The following is a 23,158-nucleotide window of genomic DNA, read 5'->3' as shown; positions in this document are numbered from 1 at the left end:
AGTAGTTAATAGCAGTAGTTAATAGCAGTAGTTAATAACAGTAGTTAATAGCAGTAGTTAATAGCAGTAGTTAATAGCAGTAGTTAATAGCAGTAGTTAATAGCAGTAGTTAATAGCAGTATTTAATAGCAGTAGTTAATAGCAGTAGTTAATAGCAGTAGTTAATAGCAGTAGTTAATAACAGTAGTTAATAGCAGTAGTTAATAGCAGTAGTTAATAGCAGTAGTTAATAGCAGTAGTTAATAACAGTAGTTAATAGCAGTAGTTAATAGCAGTAGTTAATAGCAGTAGTTAATAGCAGTAGTTCCTCATTATTGTCATTACCGGTGAATATTGCCATCAGTGAATTAACTAGTTGAAGCAGTAGTACTACGCACTGCAGATTAGGAAGCACAGTTCCCCTTTTCAGACAGACTGCATATAACAAGTTACCTGGGAAACAATGTCTGTTTTGATGTCAGATCAGTATAATGAAAGCCAGGAAAGTAAATGTAAATAAGTTTTGTTTTCTGAATAAGTTTGAATATTATTTCTTCCACAAAATATGAATTGTGTAAAAACTAGAGCTTTCTTACATTGCCTAGTCAAAGTAAATAAACAATTACTGGACCAAAACCCAAACCACCAATGGCAGCAGTAAATGGCAAAGGCTGAAGTGAATAGTCAAATAAAAAGTGTTTATTATTATTTTTTGAGCTAAAAACATTCTTATTCATGTTTCTAGTTACAAACCCAATACAGATGTCAGTGTTACCACATTTCCATGTGGTCAGTCAGAGGCAGACTGGCCATAGGGTAGTTCAGGGAAATAACAGATGGGTTGGTCCATCTTTGGCTCAGTGGGTCTGTCTAAATTGAGGGTTTTGTACAGAATGCTCATTATTTAGCTAATAATGGGAGCTTTGAGAGATGGGCAGGTGTGGGGGCCTCGAGGAAAATAATGGGCCTTTGAGTTAGAAATGCCCGGGGCCGATTTCTCGTCCCAGTCTGCCCGTTGTTAGTGTCACCACATATCCAAACTCAGTGACTGGTCGTGTCTCCGTCCACCTGGGGGAATTGAGGAAGTGCTCACATGAGTTAAACTAAAGTTAAACTAAATCAGGTTTTCAGAGGGAGGTCTCTCCACAGGTCTTATAAGTTACGCCAACTAAATCAGGTTTATGAGAGCGAGGTATCTCCACATGAAATTAGATTCCAAATGAGAAAATCAAACAAAAGTAGGTAAAGGGCTGGCGCCTAGCAGTGCACATCATGAGAAAGAGATGTTAAATGTGATTACATGTTCGGCCAGCCAGTGTGAGCACCACTTAGCACACGCTGAGTGCCGCTATGTGAAAGACTTTGGTGAAGAAATGATTTATAATGGTCTGAATAATTGTGCAAATTTTTTTAAACTTAAAGTAAGATCATCCAGCACATTGTAGCAGCAACAAAAAAACAGTTTATTCAATCTCAAATCACACCCCTTCCTACAGTGCAAATTACAACCAATTTGTTTTAACTCAGTAATTAAATCAATCAATCATTTGCATTTGAAAAACAAATGTATTGAACATCAGTAATCCTTAATTCCTAGTAAACGTTTCCATCATTATTAAGGTTACCTGCAGTTTGGTCACTTCACATATTATAAGGTTAAAACTCCTGTTTCACGTCACTGACAGCAACAGTATATGCATTTGATACAGTTTAGGGTGTCTGTCCGTTTACCACTGGTTAAACTCTGCGATAGGTTTTGAACAAAAGCTGAAGAGAATGTTGGCTGTAGAGAATGTTGGCTGTAGAAGAGCGTAAGAATCCTTCCCTTCTGTTCCTCTGGCCTCCCTGAAACATGACAGTCAGTCCAACATGTTGTTTGAGTCAAGAGTAGAATCTCCTGCTCTTCGTCATTGTCCTCAGTAGCGGTCTCCTCCCCCTCATCTTCCTTCTGACGTAATAACGGTAGTTCCAGGTCTGGGCTGTTTTCGATGGGCAGCAGTCTCAACGAGTGAATTTTGACCTGGAACTCATTAGAAAAAGAATACAGAATAACTGTATGTAAAGGCTAGCTAGGTGAAATACTGTACCTCTCGGAACCGTCGGCAGAGCTTCGTTAACAAGCAATTACAACACCCCTCATATACCGACTACACCAGGAACAGATTAACAACCATTTGCTTAATTTTACATGGTACCACATACAGCTTACTTATGGAATAGTAGGTTTTCAGTCCCAGGTGTAAGGCGATACCAGACACACAGACAGCAAAACTCATCCAGTTCAGTCCACTCATCCTGTCCCCCATCAGGCCTTCTGCCAGCAGCAGGGTACACACCTCCTACAGGGAGTGTACATTAGGGAGAGATGGAAAACACACATTGACTAAAGAGAGTAGCAGAGGTGAAACCAGGAGTGTTTGTGAGACAGAGGGAGAGATGGTGCATGTGAAAATAACCAATTCAAGTGAGGGAGCAGGTGTGTGCAGAGCAGGGTTTGGAACCAGTTCAGGGAACAGAACAGAAAACAACGAAATGTTTCAAGGAACAGAATCAGAATCAAAAGTGATCTATACTGTTCTGGAAACAGAAACCTTATATTAAAAACATGGGACCCGGGTATTAACATTATTTTCCTTTCTGGGCATTTTTTCCAGTCCACACACAAAAATAAAAAATAAAATCAGTGCTTATGCAAAGCTTTCACCCTGTTACTCAAATGTTTTCCACCGCCTGTCTGCCAGATGGAAATCTTTACCAGTGTGTGTTCATGTGTAGGTAAAATGCCCCTCCCCCCTCCGAAGCATTGTCAAGTATCCTACTGACTTTAAAAGCGTGATTCAGAAATTAGGGAAAGAGATGGATTAACCTTTTCAATGCTAGCTAAGGATACTATAGTTATCCCGTTTCACATTGGAATGATTAACTACAGAAAGGTAAGATGTGTTTTATTTGAATTCTGGTGCCGCTCTGCACACACACAAGCTTCAAGCTTGTTAGCTAACCAACGTTAAGCCAACTCTCTGAAGTGCAAAGACATTCAAAGTTCCTTCATAGAAGTTGCTCCTCCGTAGGTATAATTCTAACTTATTGGTGATGTAATTTAATGTTGAGCTAAATGTAAAAAATTAAAATAAAAGATTTCAGGAGGTTTGAAAAGGAACAGAAAATGAATAAACCGTTACTTTTTGGGGGGTTTGAACCAGTTCAGAACTTTTGGGGGGGTTTGAACCAGTTCAGAACTTTTTGGGGGGTTTGAACCAGTTCAGAACTTTTTGGGGGGTTTGAACCAGTTCAGAACTTTATTTTGCTGGTCAGAACCGTGGAACGGATCCAAAAAAAGAATGATTCTGTTCAGAACAAAAAGATTGGAAAATAAGTATGGTTCCAACCTTTGGTGCAGAAGGATACAGAGATAGTTTTTTTTTTTTTTTTAAGTATTTAACCTTTATTTAACTGGGCAAGTCAGTTAAGAACAAATTCTTATTTTCAATGACTGCCTGTTCAGGGGCAGAACGACAGATTTGTACCTTGTCAGCTCGGGGGTTTGAACTTGCAACCTTCCGGTTACTAGTCCAACGCTCTAACCACTAGGCTACCCTGCCGCCCCAGGAGCCGAGTGACGTGATATACAGGGTTCTCATCCATACCTTAAAGATCCCTGCTATGGAGAGAGTGAGACTGGAGGTCTTTGAGACTAGCAGGAATTCTGAGAAGACTAGGCCAAAGGCCAGTGACCCGCCTATACTCAGTGTGGCCAGAGAGTAGAGCATGGGAGAGAGCTCATTCACACAGAACAGCTTCTCTGAGGTACTCAGGCTCAGTCCTGCCGAAATAATCAGATGGAGAGAAATCGTTCAGCACTGACACACAAATAGTGCCTCTATGTCATGTCCAGACTGGCAGGCATGGACTATCATAAACAGGTTAGAGTAAAAGCCTCACCTTCATTGAAGAGGAAGAGTGGGAGGAGGCCCATGAACATCAGCGGCTGTAGGTGGTACATGGTGTCTATTGGGTTCTGGAGCCCTGTGGAGTAGAACGTGGAAGAGGCTGGTGTTTACGGGACCAAAAGCCTAATCAGGGAATAAAAAGACAAGTCCAAGACCCAACATGATCAATATGCTTTTTGGGGGGACAATTACCACCTTACTGTTTTAAAGCAGGAAAATAAAAAATTAAATACAACGTTTTGCAAAAGTGTATTTTTTGTTCTTCTCCACACTGAATTCTGATTAAGTCCAAAAGAGCAACTGTCCAATAACTATGTTCTAAGATAAATAACTGCCTTAGTGGAGCACGTGATGACACCTTTGATTGGGATCTGTTTCCCTGTTTGAGAGTGTTTGAAGGATCTACATTTAGAAGTGCCATTGTATTGAGCACAGCCATTACACTTGTAGTTTCCATCCAGTAGGGGCGCAAATACACGTTGCGCAGGGATATTTTGGGGTGGTAAATCAGCGCTTACCAATTGATCTCTGAGGTTTCTGCCCCGCGACAATGACCAAGGGTAAGTCCGAAAACACATTACCAATACAATCATCGGATTTTAGAATGTGCCAATGTTTGTGAACGATTCCCTTAATTTGTTCAGAGCGTTTTGAACAGGTAGTTAGAACACAAGAATGCTTCTTTTTGTTTTTTTGAATTTTCTCAATGGCAGTATTAATCTGACCATTTTTGTACCCCCTCTACTTGAATTTTTTTTGCGTCTCAGCCATATTTCTGTCGAAATCTGATTGTTTTTTTACAAATTCTTTTGATTTGACTTAATTGGCTGTAGGGCAAACTGTTTTTCAAGGAAAGTGGGTGACAACTATCAGCCCTCAACAAACTGTTAGGATCAGTAGGCTTCCTGTAAAGATCAGTGTATAAAACATTATCTTCACACAAGATCAGAAGATCAAGGAAACTGATTTGACGTGTATCAGATTACATAGTAAATCTCAGATGCTCAGAACAGGAGTTAAGAAAAGCATGGAACGCCTGGAGCTGTTTTGCATCACCCCTCCACAGAACAAAAATATCATCAATATACCATTTCCAAATAATGATGTTAGGCAAGAAAATATTTTTGAGAGGATTGAAAATTGACTGTTTCTCCATGTAACCCACATACACATAAGCATAGTTAGGAGCCATGGGGGATCCCATAGCAGCACCCTTCGTCTGAATAAAGAAATCATTTAGAAACATTAAATAGTTCTGTGTGAGTACTATTTCAGCTAATGTTATAATGCAGGCACTGGAAGGTAGTTCATTAGGGTCACATTGCAGAAGAAAATGTTCCATAGCTTCATACCGCCCTCGTGTGGAATATTTGTGTATAACAACTCATCAAAAGTAACTAACAAAGTGTTATCAGGGAGAGGATCAAGAGATTCAATAAAAGAGATCATACTAGTGGTGTCTTTTACAAAGGAGGGGAGCTGTTCTGAGATCATACTGCTGGTGTTATTTTACAAACGAGGGGAGTTGTTCTGAGATCATACTGCTGGTGTTCTTTACAAAGGAGCGGAGCTGTTCTGAGATCATACTGCTGGTGTTCTTTACAAAGGAGGGGAGCTGTTCTGAGATCATACTGCTGGTGTTCTTTACAAAGGAGCGGAGCTGTTCTGAGATCATACTGCTGGTGTTCTTTACAAAGGAGGGGAGCTGTTCTGAGATCATACTGCTGGTGTTCTTTACAAAGGAGGGGAGCTGTTCTGAGATCATACTGCTGGTGTTCTTTACAAAGGAGGGGAGCTGTTCTGCGAGTGGTCTAATACAAAAGTCAACAAAAGTTGAGAGAGAGGCAGTTACTGCATCAATGCCCACTACAATAGGGCGCCCTGGAGGCTTTGTAACATTCTTGTGTAATTTCGGCAAGGTATAAAAAGTGGCAATTTTAGGGTGTTAAATAACCAAAAAGTCTAGTTCTTTTTTTGGTTATCTGACCAGAATTTAAATATCCATCTAGGGCAGTAAAGATCATGTTCTGAAATTGGGCAGTGGGGTCACTTCTGAGTTTCTTGTAAAAGGTGTTGTCAAGCAGCTGTCTATGACACTCATGTACATAAACTGTCCTATCCATGAGTACAACCGACCCACCCTTATCAGCAGGGCGGGTAAGGACTGACGTATCGGATTGTACAACCGACCCACCCTTATCAGCAGGGTGGGTAAGGACCGACCCACCCTTATCAGCAGGACGAATAAGGACTGTCCTATCCATGAGTACAACCGACCCACCCTTATCAGCGGGACGAATAAGGACTGACGTATCCATGAGTACAACCGACCCACCCTTATCAGCAGGGTGGGTAAGGACTGACGTATCGGATTGTACAACCGACCCACCCGTAAGGACTGACGTATCGGATTGTACAACCGACCCACCCTTATCAGCAGGGCGGGTAAGGACTGACGTATCAGATTGTACAACCGACCCACCCTTATCAGCAGGGCGGGTAAGGACTGACGTATCAGATTGTACAACCGACCCACCCTTATCAGCAGGGCGGGTAAGGACTGACGTATCAGATTGTACAACCGACCCACCCTTATCAGCAGGGCGGGTAAGGACTGACGTATCGGATAACCCTTTATTAAGCAAGGAGACATGGGCAGGGCTCAATATCTTGCTTGATAAATTAATACCACTCAGTCCGGTGGGTTCTGGGACCGTGTGAAAGGTCCCCTCTGCCTCTGATAGTCGTTACACCGTCGGGTGTGACATCTCGTCGGTGCGCGTGTCCGCGGCCACCTCCGCCCTTCCGTCGGCCCAGTCTCTCGTTGGATAAAAAACTGGTACAAGAAGCGGATGAGGCGCTGGTTGTAGAACATTGATCAGACGAGGTAGATAGAAGTGGGCAGCCTCCCTCCTGCGTCTGTCATGGAGAGGAGGACCTCTTTTATCAGGGTTTCTCCAGAAGTAGACTTTATCCTCGGCCTTGTCTTTTTTTGTCTTGGTTGAATTTCTTGATTTTAAGCTCCTTTATTTCTGTAGACAACTTGTCCTGGAGCGCTTGGTTAGTTTTCATCAGTTCATTGAATATGCCATCAACATTATCATGGGTTCTGGAGAAACAGGGGGACTTGGGGGAGGGGGGGGGGGGGGGGTCAGGACAGAAGCCTTGCTTTTGTCCACATGCAGACATTTCACAAAGTGCGTAGAAACAAACTCAAATAGATGCAGTTGCCTTTCATCGTTTACACAAAGGTAATGGAACATAAAGGTAATGGAACATAAAGGTAATGGAACATAAAGGTAATGGGACATAAAGGTAATGGGACATAAAGGTAATGGGACATAAAGGTAATGGGACATAAAGGTAATGGGACATAAAGGTAATGGAACATAAAGGTAATGGGACATAAAGGTAATGGGACATAAAGGTAACGGAACATAAAGGTAACGGGACATAAAGGTAATGGAACATAAAGGTAATGGAACATAAAGGTAATGGGACATAAAGGTAATGGGACTGGCAAAACTACCTTTGCTAAATTATTATTGAAAAATCCCAAACCGTCCCTTTAAATACACAGAGGAAAGTTAACTTCCTCCTGCAGATTAAAACTATAATCCATTCCCTTAATCATATAGCTCTTAACATTGAAAAGGGAGTGTTGACTCACGGGTGGCGCAGTGGTCTAAGGAACTCTTATAATATATATACAATCCATTCACTTAATCATATAGCTCTTAACATTGAAAAGGGAGTGTTGACTCACGGGTGGCGCAGTGGTCTAAGGCACTCTTATAATATATATACAATCCATTCACTTAATCATATAGCTCTTAACATTGAAAAGGGAGTCGCAAAGATTAATATTGGGGGGGTGGGGGGGGTAAAGCATTTAATGAGAATGGCCATGTGAAGACCATTCCGACTGTACACCTAGGAGCTGCATGAGAACAATAATAACTGGTGGTGGGGGGTGGGGTAAAGCATTTAATGAGAATGGCCATGTGAAGACCATTCCGACTGTACACCTAGGAGCTGCATGAGAACAATAATAACTGGTGGTGGGGGGTGGGGTAAAGCATTTAATGAGAATGGCCATGTGAAGACCATTCCGACTGTACACCTAGGAGCTGCATGAGAACAATAATAACTGGTGGTGGGGGGTGGGGGGGGGGTAAAGCATTTAATGAGAATGGCCATGTGAAGACCATTCCGACTGTACACCTAGGAGCTGCATGAGAACAATAATGAAGGGTGGTGGGGGGGGCGTGGGGGGGGGGGGGGTAAAGCATTTAATGAGAATGGCCATGTGTAGACCATTCCGACTGTACACCTAGGAGCTGCATGAGAACAATAATGACTGGTGGTGGGGGGGGGGCTCATTATTAGCCTTCAATACCTGTTCTATTTTTAACATAAGTACAGATCATTGCACTTATTTCCTTCAAAATTCTGCAACATCAAGGGGCATTTTTTCACAAAGGCCAGTTTTATTGCTTCTTTAAATCAGCACAACAGTTTTCAGCTGTGCTAACATAATTGCAAAAGGGTTTTCTAATGATCAATTAGCCTTTTAAAATAATAAACTTGGATTAGCTAACACAACGTGCCATTGGAACACAGGAGTGATGGTTGCTGATAATGGGCCTCTGTACGCCTATGTGGATATTCAATCAAAAGAAAATCTGCCGTTTCCAGCTACAATCGTCATTTACAACATTAACAATGTCGACACTGTATTTCTGATCAATTTGATGTTATTTTAATGGACAGAAAATGTGCTTTTTCAAAAACAAGGATATTTCTAAGTGACTCCGAACTTCTGAACGGTAGTGTATATACAGTTTAAGTCGGAAGTTTACATACACCTTAGCCAAGTACAATTAAACTCAGTTTTTCACAATTCCTGACATTTAATCCTAGTAAAAATTCCCTGTCTTAAGATCACCACTTTATTTTAAGAATGTGAAATGTCAGAATAATAGTAGAGAGAATGATTTATTTCAGTTTTTATTTATTTCATCACATTCCCAGTGGGTCAGACATTTACATAACCTCAATTAGTATTTGGTAGCATTACCTTTAAATTGTGTATGATGGCCAATCCAATACCTTGACTTTGTTGTCCTTAAGTCATTTTGCCACAACTTTGGAAGTATGCTTGGGGTCATTGTCCATTTGGAAGACCCATTTGCGACCAAGCTTTAACTTTGATGTCTTGATATGTTGCTTCAATATATCCACATAATTTTCCTCCCTCATGATGCCATCTATTTTGTGAATTGCACCAGTCCCTCCTGCAGCAAAGCACCCCCACAACATGATGCTGCCACCCCCGTGATTCACGGTTGGGATGGTGTTCTTTGGCTTGCAAGCCTCCTCCTTTTCCTCCAAACATAACAATGGTCATTATGGCCAAACAGTTCTATTTTTGTTTCATCAGACCAGAGGACATTTCTACATAAAGTACCATCTTTGTCCCCATGTGCAGTTGCAAACTGTAGTCTGGCATTTTTATAGCGGTTTTGGAGCAGTGGCTTCTTCCTTGCTGAACGGCCTTTCAGGTTATGTCGATTTAGGACTTGTTTTACTGTGGATATAGATACTTTTGTACCTGTTTCCTCCAGCATCTTCACAAGGTCCTTTGTCTCTAGGAGACAGAGTGCGTCTCCTTCCTGAGCGGTATGACGGCTGCGTGGTCCCATGGTGTTTATACTTGCGTACTATTGTTTGTACAGATGAACGTGGTACCTTCAGGCATTTGGAAATTGCTCCCAAGGATGAACCAGACTTGTGGAGGTCCACAAATTTTTCTGAGGTCTTGGCTGATTTATTTACATTTTCCCATGATGTCAAGCAAAGAGGCACTGAGTTCAAAGGTAGGCACTGAAATACATCCACAGGTACACCTCCAATTGATTCTAATGATGTCAATTAGCCTATCAGAAGCTTCCCATGCCATGACATCATTTTCTGGAATTTTCCAAGCTGTTTAAAGGCACAGTCAACTTTGTGTATGTAAACTTCTGACCCACTGGAATTGTGATACAGGGAATTATAAGTAAAATAATCTCTGTAAACAATTTTTGGAAAAATGACTTGTGTCATGCACAAAGTAGATGTCCTAACCGACGTGCCAAAACTATAGTTTGTTAACAAGAAATTTGTGGAGTGGTTGAAAAACGAGTTTTAAATGACTCCAACCTAAGTGTATGTAAACTTCCGACTTCAACTGTACGTGTGTATGTATGTATGCAATTGAATAAATATATATACACATGTGTATGTATACAATTAAGTAAACATGTGTGTATGTATACAATTGAATAAATATATTGGGGCAGCAGGTAGCCTAGTGGTTAGAGCATTACAGCATTGGACCAGTAACCGAAAGGTTGCTAGGTAAAACGTTGTCGTTCCGCCCCTGAACAAGTTAGTTAACACACTGTTCTTTGGCCGTCATTGTGAATAAGAAGTTGTTCTTTAACTGAATGATAGTGAAGACATAAAAACTATGAAATAACACATATGGAACCGTGTACTGTAGTAACCAAAAAAAGTGTTAAACAAATCAAAATGTATTTTATATTTGAAATTCTTCAAAGTAGCCCCACTTTGCCTTGATGACAGCTTTGCATACTCTTGGCATTCTCTCAACCAACTGGAATACATTTAAATTAAAAGGTGTGCCTTGTTAAAAAGTTAATTTGAGGTATTTATTTCCTTCTTGAGCCAATCAGTTGTGTTGTGACAAGGTAGGGGTGGTATACAGAAGATAGTCCTATTTGGTAAAAGACCCAAGTCCATATTATGGCAAGAACAGCTCAAATAAGCAAAGAGAAACAACAGTCCATCATTACTTTAAGACATGAAGCTCAGTCAATCTGGGAAATTTCAATAACTTTATTTTAATTTTAGTGCAGTCACAAAAACCATCAAGCGCTATGATGAAACTGGCTCTCATGAGGACCGCCACAGAACAGGAAGACCCACAGTTACCTCTGCTGCAAAGGATAAGTTCATTAGAGTTAACTGCACCTCAGGTTGCAGCCCAAATAACTGCTTCACAGAGTACAAGTAACAGACATCTCAACATCAACTGCTCAGAGGAAGCATGGAGGAGGAGGTGTGATGGTGCTTTGCTGGTGACACCGTCTGTGATTTATTTAGAATTCAAGGCAGACTTAACCAGCATGGCAGCGATATGCCATCCCATCTGGTTTGTGCTTAGTGAGACTATCATTTGTTTTTCCATGGACAATGACCCAAATCACACCTCCAGGCTGTGTAAGGGCTATTTGACCAAGAAGGAGAGTGATGGAGGGCTGCATCAGATGACCTGGCCTCCACAATCACCCAACCTTTTTTACTTATTTTTTTATTTCACCTTTATTTAACCAGGTAGGCCAGTTGAGAACAAGTTCTCATTTACAACTGCGACCTGGCCAAGATAAAGCAAAGCGACAAAAAAGCTGATGCTTAAAGTTCGTGAGGGAGATAGAAGTCTCCAACTTCAGCGATTTTTGCAATTCGTTCCCGTCATTGGCGGCAACTGGAAGGAATGGCGGCCAAAGTAGGTGTTGGCTTTGGGGATTGGGGACCTCAACCCAATTGAGATGGTTTGGGATGAGTTGGACCGCAGAGTGAAGGAAAATCAGCCAACAAGTGCTCAGCATATGTGGGAACTCCTTCAAGATTGTTGGAAAAGCATTCCTCGTGAAGCTGGTTGAGAGAATGCCAAGAGTGTGCAAAGCTGTCATCAAGGCAAAGGTTGGCTACTTTGAAGAATCTAAAATATTAAATAAATGTTGATTTAACATTTTCTGGTTACTACATAATTCCATGTGTTATTTCATAGTTGTGACGTCTTCACTATTATTCTACAATGTAGAAAATAGTAAAAATAAAGAAAAACCCTTGAATTAGGTGTGATTTTTCACCTTGAGTATTCTTACCAGTTACCTTTCAGTTACTGATCCAACAGGCTACCTGCCCTAAAATACCATGCTATGTCTCTTGACGAGTGAGAGCCAGCCTCAGACTCACCTTCATTAGCCACTTGTTAAAAAAAAGTAATGCCGATGGAGAATACAGAAAAAGAGGACCAGGCTCACAGACCGGTCTGTCCGGCATAGGATCTGGACAGGTTCACTCTTCCCCACAAAAACTACTGCAGGGGCACCATCTTCAAACGGGAGCAATGTACCACGCTGTGCTGTGCTGTGCTGAAGGTTGGACAGTTAGAAGGGAGGGAAGAGGGGGAGAGAGAGAAAGATGGGAGTAGTTGACAATATAATAAAATTACTGATATAATTTGCTGCTAGCTGAACATGAAACCTGGTCTCAGAGCATTTCGTATTATTCTGTATGTAAATCCGAGAAGCTCCATTAGTATGATATGATACGTTTGGTATCGTCAGAGATACATTTGAGGAGATGGGGAAACTCCATTGGAATTGTATTAACACCCATTGTGTACGTTGCCCATGCTATGTCAATGGGCAGCGCGGTGCATTCTGGGTGATTCTGGGACTAAGGAGTGTTCTCCTTCAAGCAGTGAACAAGGGTCAATTGGGCACTAGCTCAAAAACCCAACACTAGCATTAATTTTGTCAACAATTAGTACAATATTACAAATCTTTTCCAAGATGTGAGATAATGAACTTGCTATCTGTAGTATTGTATAGTTTTGGAATTGTGAAATTACGTACTTCCGTGGAAAATCGCAGTGTCTCTCTAATCATAACCTGACTTTGAGAAGGGATTGCGTGACGATCAGTTTAGCAACTGCGTGATGCAGCAAGCCAACGTGAATGCGATTGGTCTATTCTGCTGGGTGGGGCGTTATACGTTCCCCTATTCATTGCCCAATGGGATTCCTATCGCCTCCTTTCTCTAATAGCTCTGGTATGGTTTACATAAAACAGATGGTTAAGGCAAACATTTGGTGGTTTGTTGGGGTAGGTGTATAACGCTTAGGTCTAACAACCCAAAGGTTGCGAGTTCAAATCTCATCACGGACAACTTTAGTATTTTAGCAACTTTAAGTACTTACAACTACTTAGCATGTTAGCTAAACCTTTCTCTAACCCTAACCATTTTAGATAACCCTTCCCCTAACTCCTAAACTTAACCCTTAGTCTAGCTAACGTTAGCAATATAACTAACATTAGCCACAATTTGTAACATAACATACGTTTTGCAGATTCATAACATAAAGTTAATTTTGCAAAATCGTAACAAATAATACAATTTGTAATTCATAACATTTCATACAAAATGGAGTTCAGGTTTAAAATACAGAATAGTACGAAATGCTCCGAGACCAGGTTGCAGCGAGCATGTGACAGACTACTGAGTTGAACAATCTGTCTGACCAGTCTTATCAGTAAGCATACTCCAATGTTTATGTTGGCACAGGCATAGGTTTAAATGTGTGTGGTAGTAATACTATACATGAGCATGCAGATTTTTACAAACAATTGAATGATTAAACACTGTAGCAGAGATGTCACCAGAAAATCCAGTGGCCAAACTAAATCGATTGCATTGCTGATGACACCGGAAAGCAGTATGTATGGGCAAACGGGCTAGTAGTCGATAACTTGCTAGTTAGCTCCGGTTTGGCGCTAGCTGCACCAGAGATCTTATAAAACTGTGGCTACCATCTGGTTGAACTCACCAGCTCAACTTGCGAACGGCGGCGGTAACGTAAGCAAAGTTTGGCAGGTCCCGGTTGCCTGCTTCTTATTCGATGAGGTTTAACAGCGGTTGGCATCCAACATGTTGCATTACCGCCACCTACTCGACAACTCCCGTATACTTTGCTCCCGTCGGCTGCTGTAAAGCTAGGTCTAATTTAATTGTAAATGTACTCTTGTGAATATGAAATTTGGCAAAAAGAATAATGAAATTGATTACATTAAATGGTTTACAATTATTTATATCGTAGGTATATAATCCTAGCAGTACATCTCTCCATAATAGGGTAAAATGTTAATAAATATGTTCAACTATAAATCTACTGTCTTTTTGTATTTTTTATTGTATTTTATTTTTTATTATTATTTTTTATTATGAATACAAAAGAACAGAAATATACAAACGAGTACATAAACCTAACAGTATGACATATCAAGATTCATTTTCAAATTGTTAAATACTTTTATGGTGCATATTGCTTTTTTGTTTTTACATTTACTGATAGAAGTTTAATATTATTTTTGAAATTCTATCTTAAACAATGTGAAAGGGGGTTTGTTCTTTGCCCACTTCATTTTATGGACAAATAATCTTCCATTAAAGATAAACAAATTAACAATGAAAGTTAAATCAGGGTCCATATCATTTGGTTCAAAATAAAACATAATATCAGAGTCTATCAAATTAACATTAATAGTTGTTTCTTTTAAAATAAAATCTTCTAACTCACACAAAAATCTTCTGACAAAAGAGTAGTCCCAAAATAAATGGTCAAGAGTCTCTGGGTCACAATCACAAAATACACATTTATTATCACATTGCTAACAGAATTACAAAAGGGTTTTCTAATGATCAATTAGCCTTTTAAAATGATAAACTTGAATTAGCTAACACAACGTGCCATGGGAGTGATGGTTGCTGATAATGGGCCTCTGTACGCCTATGTAGATTCCATTTAAAAAATCTCTTCAAAAACAAGGACGTTTCTAAGTGACCCCAAACTTTTGAACGGTAGTGTATGTTAAGGTTCACTCTAAGAGGTTCACTCTTAGTTGATCGTCTTGGTTCTCTTGATCCATCCACCTGTCTTCTTTGTTAGTCAGGCCTGACGCCTTCATCACGTAGCTTATTCCTATAATGTCATGTAATATGGCTGAAGATGCAGAATTTTATGCCAGGCCCCTTCTAATAGGATAAAACAGACTCGTTAGATCTTTGACCACACACCCTCAAGACAGACTACTCTGTCAAATCAAGACTGGAATTTTTACTCAAAACAAAAGTTGTAAAGGTATGCTAGACATTTATAGAATAAATCACACCTAGTTTGATGTTTCTGTGACCAACTGAATTAGTTACTGATTTATAAAGCTTTAAATAGCATTTGAAACTTTGTATGTATTCCAACAAATCAAAACTGGAATTTTTATTCAAAACAAAGGTTGTAAAAGTATGCTAGACATTTATAGGAAAAAAACATCTGTTTTTACATTTCTGTGACAATCGATCATTTAGTTATTGATTTTTACCATTTTAAAATGACTTTTGGCGAATGTCTGTTGAATCTGTAATGTGTGAATATAAAACCAACTTTACCTCGGTGTCTTACCGCAGATTCTTTACATGAATACAGTGTGAAAAAAGATGCAACGGCGTTTCTGGGTGGTCGTTACAAAAAGGTACAATTTGAATGTATGCCTTTTTGTGAAGGATAATATTTATGAATACTTTTAAAAATAAACTTTTTAAATAAGTAGGTATGTGTGAGGCAACATCCAATCCCTTTGAAGGCACACTATTTATACATTTTTTTGTGTGTGAAACCACACTTTCTGCGTTGTTGTTCAAATAATTTGTTTTATTTTGTATAATATAAGCTTCTGTCTTAAGCATCCTAAATAAAGCAATGACTCAAAGCTGCGCCACGGAGTTTTGAATGACGTTTTTTTAATCTGATAATCACACGCTGCTATTTATTGCTGACCAGCAGATATCACTAATGTACATTGTGAAAAGATAATGGAGCTCCGTGTAATGAACCGTTTTCCGGGTGAAAGCCCTGAAGCTTTCAGAAAACCTCACTTTGCAGCACAAACCATCAGCTCACTGTATGTGGACTGACACATTGATCACACCGACAGCATCATTACACAAAATGGTACTCAGCATCATCTGGATATGTGTGCAAGCAAATTAACCTATGCACTTAATTTTGCTCTCCTGAAGCCGCTGGTGCATGTTGGATTTTGGGATCTTGGTCCAATGGAAAGAATCACAGTGCGAGAGGTAGAGGCGATGGATAACTCTCCCTACCTGGTCCAGGATGACCTGAATCAAGTGCGCCCCATTCAATTACGGCAGAGCACAACCACTCCCTCAATGAAATCAAGACAAAGGAGATGATTGTGGACTACAGGACAAGGAGGACCGAGCACGTCCCCATTCTCATCGACGGGGCTGTAGAGAAGCAGGTTGAGAGCTTCAAGTTCCTTGGTGTCCACATCACCAACAAACTATGATGGGTCCTCAGATCCTCAAAGTTATACAGCTGTACCATCGAGAGCATGGTTGCATCACCGCCTGGTATGGCAACTGCTCGGCCTCCGACTGCAAGGCACTACAGAGGGTAGTGCGTATGGCCCAGTACATCACTGGGGCCAAGCTTCCTGCCATCCAGGATCTCTATACCAGGCGGTGTCAGAGGAGGGTCCTAAATATTGTCAAAAAGACTCCAGCCACCCTTGTTCCCTCTGCTACCGCACGGCAAGCAGTACCGGAGCACCAAATCTAGGTCCAAAAGGCTTCTTAACAGCTTCTGCTGCTCTTTAATTATGTTTTTATTTTTAACTTAACACTTATTTTTCTTAAAACTGCATTGTTGGTTAAGCATTTCACTGTAAGGTCTAATCTTGTTGTATTCGGCGCATGTGACAAATAACATTTGATTTGAGCCCCACTCATCGCAGCTAGGTGGCAGTATTATTATTTTTCCAAGAAAAATAACGCCAAGACAAGTGCTGTAAGTACTTCCGGTGGCAGCTACAGCGAAGAAGAAATCGTTAATTCTGAGGTTTGGCTGTTGTTGTGCTCCTAGATTTTTATAATTGATATTAAGCTAAAATAAATATAAACACCTCGACACAAACCGTTTCAGGATTCCAATTGCATCTTCCTGAAACGTTTGCGAAACACCTTTGGACACTGGGATTTGTAACTAGCCAGCTAAGTTAGCCACGTTATTAATTAGCTAGTTAGCTAACGCTAGCTACAATTGCTAGCTCTAGTACACCGTTTGGCGCTGGGAGAATGGCGGAGGATGAAGACGACACCAATTTCGACGAGGATTTGGATGACGGGGCGGGTGGAACCGATGGGAGCCACGGCAAGCGAAAACGGTTGTTTTCTAAAGAGCTTCGGTGTATGATGTATGGGTTTGGAGACGACCAGAATCCCTACACTGAATCAGTGGACATCCTGGAGGACCTTGTGATCGAGTTCGTCACGGAGATGACACACAAAGCCATGTCCATCGGACGTCAGGGCCGTGTCCAGGTGGAAGACATTGTTTTCCTCATCCGGAAAGATCCAAGGAAGTTTGCCAGAGTGAAGGACCTCTTGACGATGAACGAGGAGTTGAAGAGAGCCCGCAAGGCCTTTGATGAAGCAAACTATGGTTCTTAGGTCCTGTGGTTGTAGAGGGATATGGGCTTCAACATGGATATTTTTTCTTCGCATTGTCCATGCTGTTTATTCTGCTATGATTATTAAACATGTTTTTATAAGGATCTAACGTTTATTTTGTAGCAGATGTGGCCATAGAGATGATAATTGACCATCCACTTGTGACTTCAGATATGTTTGTGCTCATGTCAAATGCCAATGCCTTACATATCTTTATCAAAATCATTTTTGTGTGGCTTTCTGGCAGACTAGATACTATGTTGCTGCCTTTCAGTTGGGAATTGCACGTTTGTTCACAAATAATTTCTCAATCTAATAGCGTAGACGAATAACAGGATGGCAGGTAGCGGAGTGTTTTGCTTTTCGAATACCTGAGCTGACACTGAAAAAAATGGTTTGTACCCTTGAGCAAGGCACTTAACCCTAATTTGTTTTAGGGGGCTGCCTACTGTGGCTTACCCTGTAAAACATCACAATTCACTGCACCTATCCGGTGTGTGTGAGAACTTAATACAGGAAAGTTCTCATTAAAGACTGTCTGCTGAAGGATATTGCTTTGCAGTATAAATCATGTCATGTGAGCTAACTTTGCTCTTGTGAGAGGATTGTCCCATTCATCACTAAGGATAGGCATAGTGAAATGAATACAGTAACTTACACCTTTTGACACAGTCTTCCATCCTTTACGGAGATATTTCAGGACATGGCCCAGAGGGGAGGTCAATGTAGACTTTATATGAATCCATGGATGAGTTTTTGTTCCGGGACCATTTAACTTGCTCCTACAACTTTAGACAGTGGATATATAGTGTTATTGTTGAATAAACTATTTGGCCTGTTCTGTTATTAAATGTTTGCACATGGACCTAACTGTGCACGCAATAAAACTGCAGGACTGAGTTTATCCTTTGTCTCTTAACCCTGAGTTTCCCCAAACTCTGTCCTGGAGCCCTCCCTAGGCGCACCTTTTATTTTTTTACCCAAGGACTGCACAGTGGATTCAAACAACCAACTCCAAGCTTTGAATTGGCTGTGTAGTGCTAGGGCAAAAGGTGCACCCCTGGGGGGCAGGACCAACTTTAGGAAACCCTGCGTTAACCCACTGTATCAGTACTCTATTTTAAGTGGGACTCCTTTGGCTACTTAGTTTGCATAATCAATATATTCAAATCATACATTAAAAACTTGCCAGCATTTCCCCCTGATGGTATATATTTATATTTATGAGTAAGTAGGCCTAGCTTCACTGCTTTCTAATCTGGCTTGTTATTTTGGTCCAAAACAGTAACAACGGCATCAAAGACAAGATGGATGTATGAATGAATCAAAGTAAAAACAACAACATTTTGACATTCCTCAATAATAGCCTACAGACCAACTTCCAGTGAGCATGTGTTTATTAATATCTCCTTTCAAACCATTTGTTATTACAGTGATGTGATTACAGTGACGTGATTGGTCTAAGCAGCGATCACAAGCAGCCCATTAGACTACGTCCTGACTAAGCTCCCAGCTTCAGGCTGTTGTGCTGAGTGCCTATGATGCACTGAGCCATTCTGTAGAGTTGCAGTTATTTTCACATCCCGGGCCTTGCCCACCTGATTTGGGGAACAGCAGCAGCTTGGCGTCATAATCACAAGCAGGAAGGGCTCAAAAGCTCTGGTAACTTCCACCAGGTGCCTGTCGAACAGGTCTAGTTGTTTTTCGAGGTGGATGAACGGGGGCAATGGACCAGATAGGGAGGGTGAGTTGGAGTGGGGCAATAGAGGATCGGAATAGGTCAGCAGGGGTCAAAGGAAGGAGGAATGTCCATGAGTCTCCGTTTTACTGCACATTTTCCATCATCTTGAGGAATTCTGAAAAATGAATCCATTATGAACAAAACATGTAAATGTATTTCAGGGTCAATTAAAAAGTCCCTCAGTATCCATTATGAAAATGCAGGTCAATATGTAGGCTAATTAGCCAATCAGCACCACAGTTATAATCAAAGGCATCATCCCTATGTCCTACCGTCAAAGTCCAGCATGCCATCAGCGTTCTTGTCTCCATCCTTCAGCAGCTCATCAATTTCCTCCTCTGAGATTTGTTCGCCAGAGCTGCGGATGATGATGGCGAACTCTTCTCTGTCGATATAGCCGTCGGCATTCCTGCATAAGTAACACATTGGAAGGAGTTTACGAGCCTTTCGACATCATTTGAAAGTTGACTGTAATTACACACATGCAAACGGTAACCTCTTCTCCCCAAGCCTGTAACGTACTTGTCGAACACACGGAAACATTCCGCTAACTCTCCCTCGGACTTTCCGGCCTGGTCCTCCTTTAGGAGCCTCACCATCATGACCAAGAACTCCTCGAAGTCGATGGTTCCGCTACCTGAGGTGAAGGGCCAGATTACGCATCACGCTCGAAAAAAAAACTACTACAGACAATGTTAACAGGTACTTATGAAACACTGGTCACAACACGGGCATTGGTTTCCCAAAACGCAAGCGTTCCATTTAGGTTTATATATACACACACATTCATGTAGGCTAACAGTCAATTTTAGATTCAGCAGTTTCTCACCATCCTCATCGACCTCCTCAATGATTTCATCCAACTCCTCTCTTGTCGGATTCTGGCCCAACATCCTCATGACCTGACCCAATTCCTTGGTGCTGATATCACCGCCACCGTCGGTGTCAAACATGTCGAAGGCAGCCTTGAACTCTAGAATGATTAGGCCATAAGTATCGGGAAACGAATTATTATATTCATGGACGTGAATTAACGAAAACATGGTTTGCTATGGGCCTACTCACCGTTAAGCATCTCCTCGCTCAAGTATGAGCGGGCCTCCTGTTGCGCGTCAGTCTAGAGGAAAAACAGCGCCACATGTGTCAAGTCATTGTAGTGACCATCTCTCCAAGACAACATATATATATTTTGAAGCAAAAGTTATTGGCTATTAGCATTCGTGTGTTTGTATTGACAGTCACACGTGCCCTGCCCAAAAAGGGTAGGTTAGGCCTATACGGCCTACGGACAGCTCTTCGGCCAAGTGAAAATGTGCCATGCTATTTTAGGCTCAACACATTACTACACCCCCCCCTCCCCTCCTCATATGGCCATACTGACATACAATCCGACAGAATTTGTCGCATAAGCACTATCCCCAGCCTTGCTGTCGGACTCCCTTTTAGGTTGCGTGCCTGACAAGTACCCATATCTACCCTGCGCCCCCACAACTTTCATGTTCCAGATATAGATAGATATCTACTTTATATATCTATACACACACTATAAACTTAGATATATATAAAGTAGATATATATCTATACACTGTAAACATATGACACTTTATGCACTTTATATTTTTTGGTTAAGCAATTTAGTGATTGTTATCAAGATGATTGAGAAATCATGAGCTAAGCTAATTACTGTACTATTTCAATCGGATGTTTTATACCTTACACTTTATATTGAGACAATACATTGTTGAAATTATTCTCAAATAAATAATTTCAAAATTAGGCTAATTTTATTTTAATTGCCCTAATTTCTTTACCCATCCAAATGTAACATTGCACATTTAACCGATACAAACTCGCTATTCATTCTGCTTTTATTCGTGTAATTGGTTGCATGTGTTCAAGTCATTGTTCTTACCATGGTTGCTGATTAGCTTTCCCCTAAATATCCACGGAAATATAGCCCAAAGGAGTGGTCAATCCGCGTGCACCTCAACAGAAAGACTAGACGTCAAGTGAGTTTAGACACACTTTAAACCGGTCACCTAAGACACGCCCACTGATGCTCACAGGACTCCAGATTTAGAATCTTGAACTTTTTAGGGTTCTGAGGCCCCCCACCAGCCAATAAAAGTGGAGAGTGGTGGTCTTGAATCTGCAAACATTTAATTGATGGGGTAAACTTAGCTATAAGGAAGTTTTGGGAAGTTTTCAGGTACATGTCACTATTGAAAGGCGCACAACATTTCTGGGCATTGAAGTAAGACTTTTTATTAGTATCCATCTACCAGTTGTTTCTTTTGATTGTAAGTCAAGTGTCAAACTCATTCCACGAAGGGCTGAGTGTTTGCTGGTTTTCGCTCTTCCCTTGTAATTGATTGATGAATTAAGGTCAATAATTATTAAATAACTCCCTTCACCTGGTTGTCGAGGTCTTAATTGAAAGGAAAAAACAAAAACCAGCAGAGACTAGGCCCCCCCAGGCAATGAGTTTGACACCCCTGTTGTAAGTGCAGCAGGTTTGAGGTGCCTGAATGTAACAGTATGCCTATCTATTCCCTGTCAGACACAATGTTTTAGCTCATCAACCTAAACAAATTCCCTCTCCGGACCCACTCTCCAAGTTTAAACCTTTTTTGCAGATTTCCAGAAGGGAATGAAGCCTGCCCTTTTAAGCAATCTCTGAAATTATTGCATTCTGAAACAAGGTGTAGCTTATGTCCAAGCATGCACTTGTGATTTCAAGCAAACATGGTGATTGCTGTTACCATACTTTAAACCAAGGTAGGCCTCTGCATTGCTGATAAAGAAGGGTGGGCCCAGAGTGGTTTGTGACTATGGGATGGCGTTTCCTTCTGGGCGTGAAACCCTACCCTGTGGAAAAGGGCTGCAGAAGCTGGAAGCTGGCAGTGCTATGCCTTGAATAGCAGACGATTTATGGTTGTATGGGGACAGGACAGAGACGGAGCACGCCCTTAATCACAGTATCGTATCCAATAAACAGGCCAACCACTCAATATTTGACTCTCCTTGTATGGTGGTAGTTTCCTGAGCAGAGATAATAAGGCCTGATGTCTTAGAGGGAGGAGGAGCGGTGGGATACTGGGGTATTATGGGGAAGAAGGGGGTGGGATGTTGTTAGTGGTGGTGGCGAGGAGGGGGGAGGGTTTAATGGCTATATACTCAGGGAACAGAGGATATCCAACAAAATAAGGATTTGGTGGGGTGCTGCTACGACACATTACAATCCTCCTCTAGGTTCTTATTCCAGACATCTTCAAGGTACGCTGTTGCATCTGGTAGCGGTGTCAGAGCCCCCGGGGATGGCATCTTACAATTCTCATATGGTATTTGTAACCTCTTCATGGAGACAGAGCGGTGTCAGAGCGGTGTCAGAGCATTCTTGTCACTGTTAACTGCTGCAGTCTCGTTTTTTGATCATCATGGATGACATCTCTCAAGTGATGAAAAGATCATTGATTTTGCAAGTTGCATTTAGCTACTCAATTAGAAGCTTCTGAAAGTTTTCTTCATCTGTACAGTCTTTTTATTTTAGTTAACTGTTTTGGACTTTGCTCCTTATTAACCTAATGTTGTAGGCTTATTTCTCTTTCATCCGTTTTCATGAATCTTTCAAGATTCATCACACGAAAAACGACAACAAAGGACCTCAGAAGGATTAGGCAGAGCTAATCAGGATGACTGTTTTTTTTTCTGTGGACTTTGGAACAAAGGTGTTTTCAGAAACCAAGGACACTGACTAGTGGGAATAGTTATTATATGGGAATAGGAGAGAGGAGGAGAACGTGGAATATACGGGGTGAGGGAGGGCTAGGATACCTGAAATATTGCAGTCATAAGTCAGGGTGGGGGAGAGTGGCAAGGCAAGGCAGGTGGGGGCTAGGATACCTGAGATGTTGCAGTCATAAGTCAGGGTGGCGGAGAGTGGCAAGGGACGGGGGTAGAAGTAGCTGTGGTGGGGGGAGGGGTAGTAGAGTAGGGCTGAAAGTGTTGCATTATGAGAGAAACGGTAGAGTGGAGGCATACAGAAGGAGCAGACAATGATCCAGTCTACTGGATCAACATGACAACAAGGAGATGGAAACATATG

General features: G+C 41.2%; 3 protein-coding genes across 10 annotated transcripts; 1 reads left to right on the top strand and 2 right to left on the bottom strand.

The window, feature by feature from the left end:
• Nucleotides 1-1,421: 1,421 nt before the first annotated feature.
• Nucleotides 1,422-13,756, bottom strand: LOC109869427 (solute carrier family 35 member C2-like). 7 transcript variants are annotated; one of them, XM_020459573.2, is made up of 6 exons: nucleotides 13,612-13,756; nucleotides 11,976-12,154; nucleotides 3,922-4,052; nucleotides 3,627-3,802; nucleotides 2,189-2,318; nucleotides 1,422-2,005 (listed from the first exon to the last, which is right to left on the bottom strand). In XM_020459573.2, the coding sequence occupies exons 3-6, from the start codon at nucleotides 3,980-3,982 to the stop codon at nucleotides 1,917-1,919; spliced, it is 456 nt and encodes a 151-aa protein (XP_020315162.1). In that variant the 5' UTR covers nucleotides 3,983-4,052; nucleotides 11,976-12,154; nucleotides 13,612-13,756; the 3' UTR covers nucleotides 1,422-1,916. The 7 variants fall into 7 exon arrangements, 4 of the variants coding, with proteins under 4 accessions (XP_020315162.1, XP_020315165.1, XP_020315161.1 ...); XM_020459576.2 differs by having other exon boundaries at nucleotides 1,422-1,999; nucleotides 2,182-2,318; nucleotides 3,922-4,005; XM_020459572.2 differs by having other exon boundaries at nucleotides 3,922-4,005.
• A 2,901-nt stretch (nucleotides 13,757-16,657) lies between these two features.
• taf13 (TATA-box binding protein associated factor 13) lies at nucleotides 16,658-18,216 on the top strand. Its single transcript, XM_020459916.2, has one exon. The coding sequence runs from the start codon at nucleotides 16,938-16,940 to the stop codon at nucleotides 17,310-17,312; it is 375 nt and encodes a 124-aa protein (XP_020315505.1). The 5' UTR covers nucleotides 16,658-16,937; the 3' UTR covers nucleotides 17,313-18,216.
• A 475-nt stretch (nucleotides 18,217-18,691) lies between these two features.
• On the bottom strand, nucleotides 18,692-21,114 carry LOC109869643 (troponin C, skeletal muscle). 2 transcript variants are annotated; one of them, XM_020459915.2, is made up of 6 exons: nucleotides 20,966-21,114; nucleotides 20,119-20,170; nucleotides 19,883-20,026; nucleotides 19,576-19,690; nucleotides 19,326-19,462; nucleotides 18,692-19,168 (listed from the first exon to the last, which is right to left on the bottom strand). In XM_020459915.2, exons 1-6 carry the CDS (start codon nucleotides 20,966-20,968, stop codon nucleotides 19,137-19,139), a joined length of 483 nt encoding a protein of 160 aa, XP_020315504.1. In that variant the 5' UTR covers nucleotides 20,969-21,114; the 3' UTR covers nucleotides 18,692-19,136. The 2 variants fall into 2 exon arrangements, with proteins under 2 accessions (XP_020315504.1, XP_031659539.1); XM_031803679.1 differs by having other exon boundaries at nucleotides 19,326-19,690; nucleotides 20,966-21,096.
• Between the last annotated feature and the right edge of the window lie 2,044 nt (nucleotides 21,115-23,158).

Source organism: Oncorhynchus kisutch, linkage group LG24 (assembly GCF_002021735.2).
Source record: "Oncorhynchus kisutch isolate 150728-3 linkage group LG24, Okis_V2, whole genome shotgun sequence".
In the NCBI taxonomy this organism is placed as follows: domain Eukaryota; kingdom Metazoa; phylum Chordata; class Actinopteri; order Salmoniformes; family Salmonidae; genus Oncorhynchus; species Oncorhynchus kisutch.
This window is presented reverse-complemented; position numbering and strand designations above follow the sequence as displayed.

Coding starts and splice junctions, on each gene's coding strand:
- LOC109869427 (XM_020459573.2), bottom strand. CDS start 3,982: ATGTACCACCTACAGCCGCTGATGTTCATGGGCCTCCTCCCACTCTTC. Junction 3,803..3,921: donor ACTCTTCCTCTTCAATGAAG/GTGAGGCTTTTA, acceptor TTATTTCGGCAG/GACTGAGCCTGAGTACCTCA. Junction 2,006..2,188: donor GAAAACCTACTATTCCATAA/GTAAGCTGTATG, acceptor TTTTCTAATGAG/TTCCAGGTCAAAATTCACTC.
- LOC109869643 (XM_031803679.1), bottom strand. Junction 20,027..20,118: donor GAGCGAGGAGATGCTTAACG/GTGAGTAGGCCC, acceptor TAATCATTCTAG/AGTTCAAGGCTGCCTTCGAC. Junction 19,691..19,882: donor TGAGGAGGTCGATGAGGATG/GTGAGAAACTGC, acceptor CCTTCACCTCAG/GTAGCGGAACCATCGACTTC.
- taf13 (XM_020459916.2), top strand. CDS start 16,938: ATGGCGGAGGATGAAGACGACACCAATTTCGACGAGGATTTGGATGAC.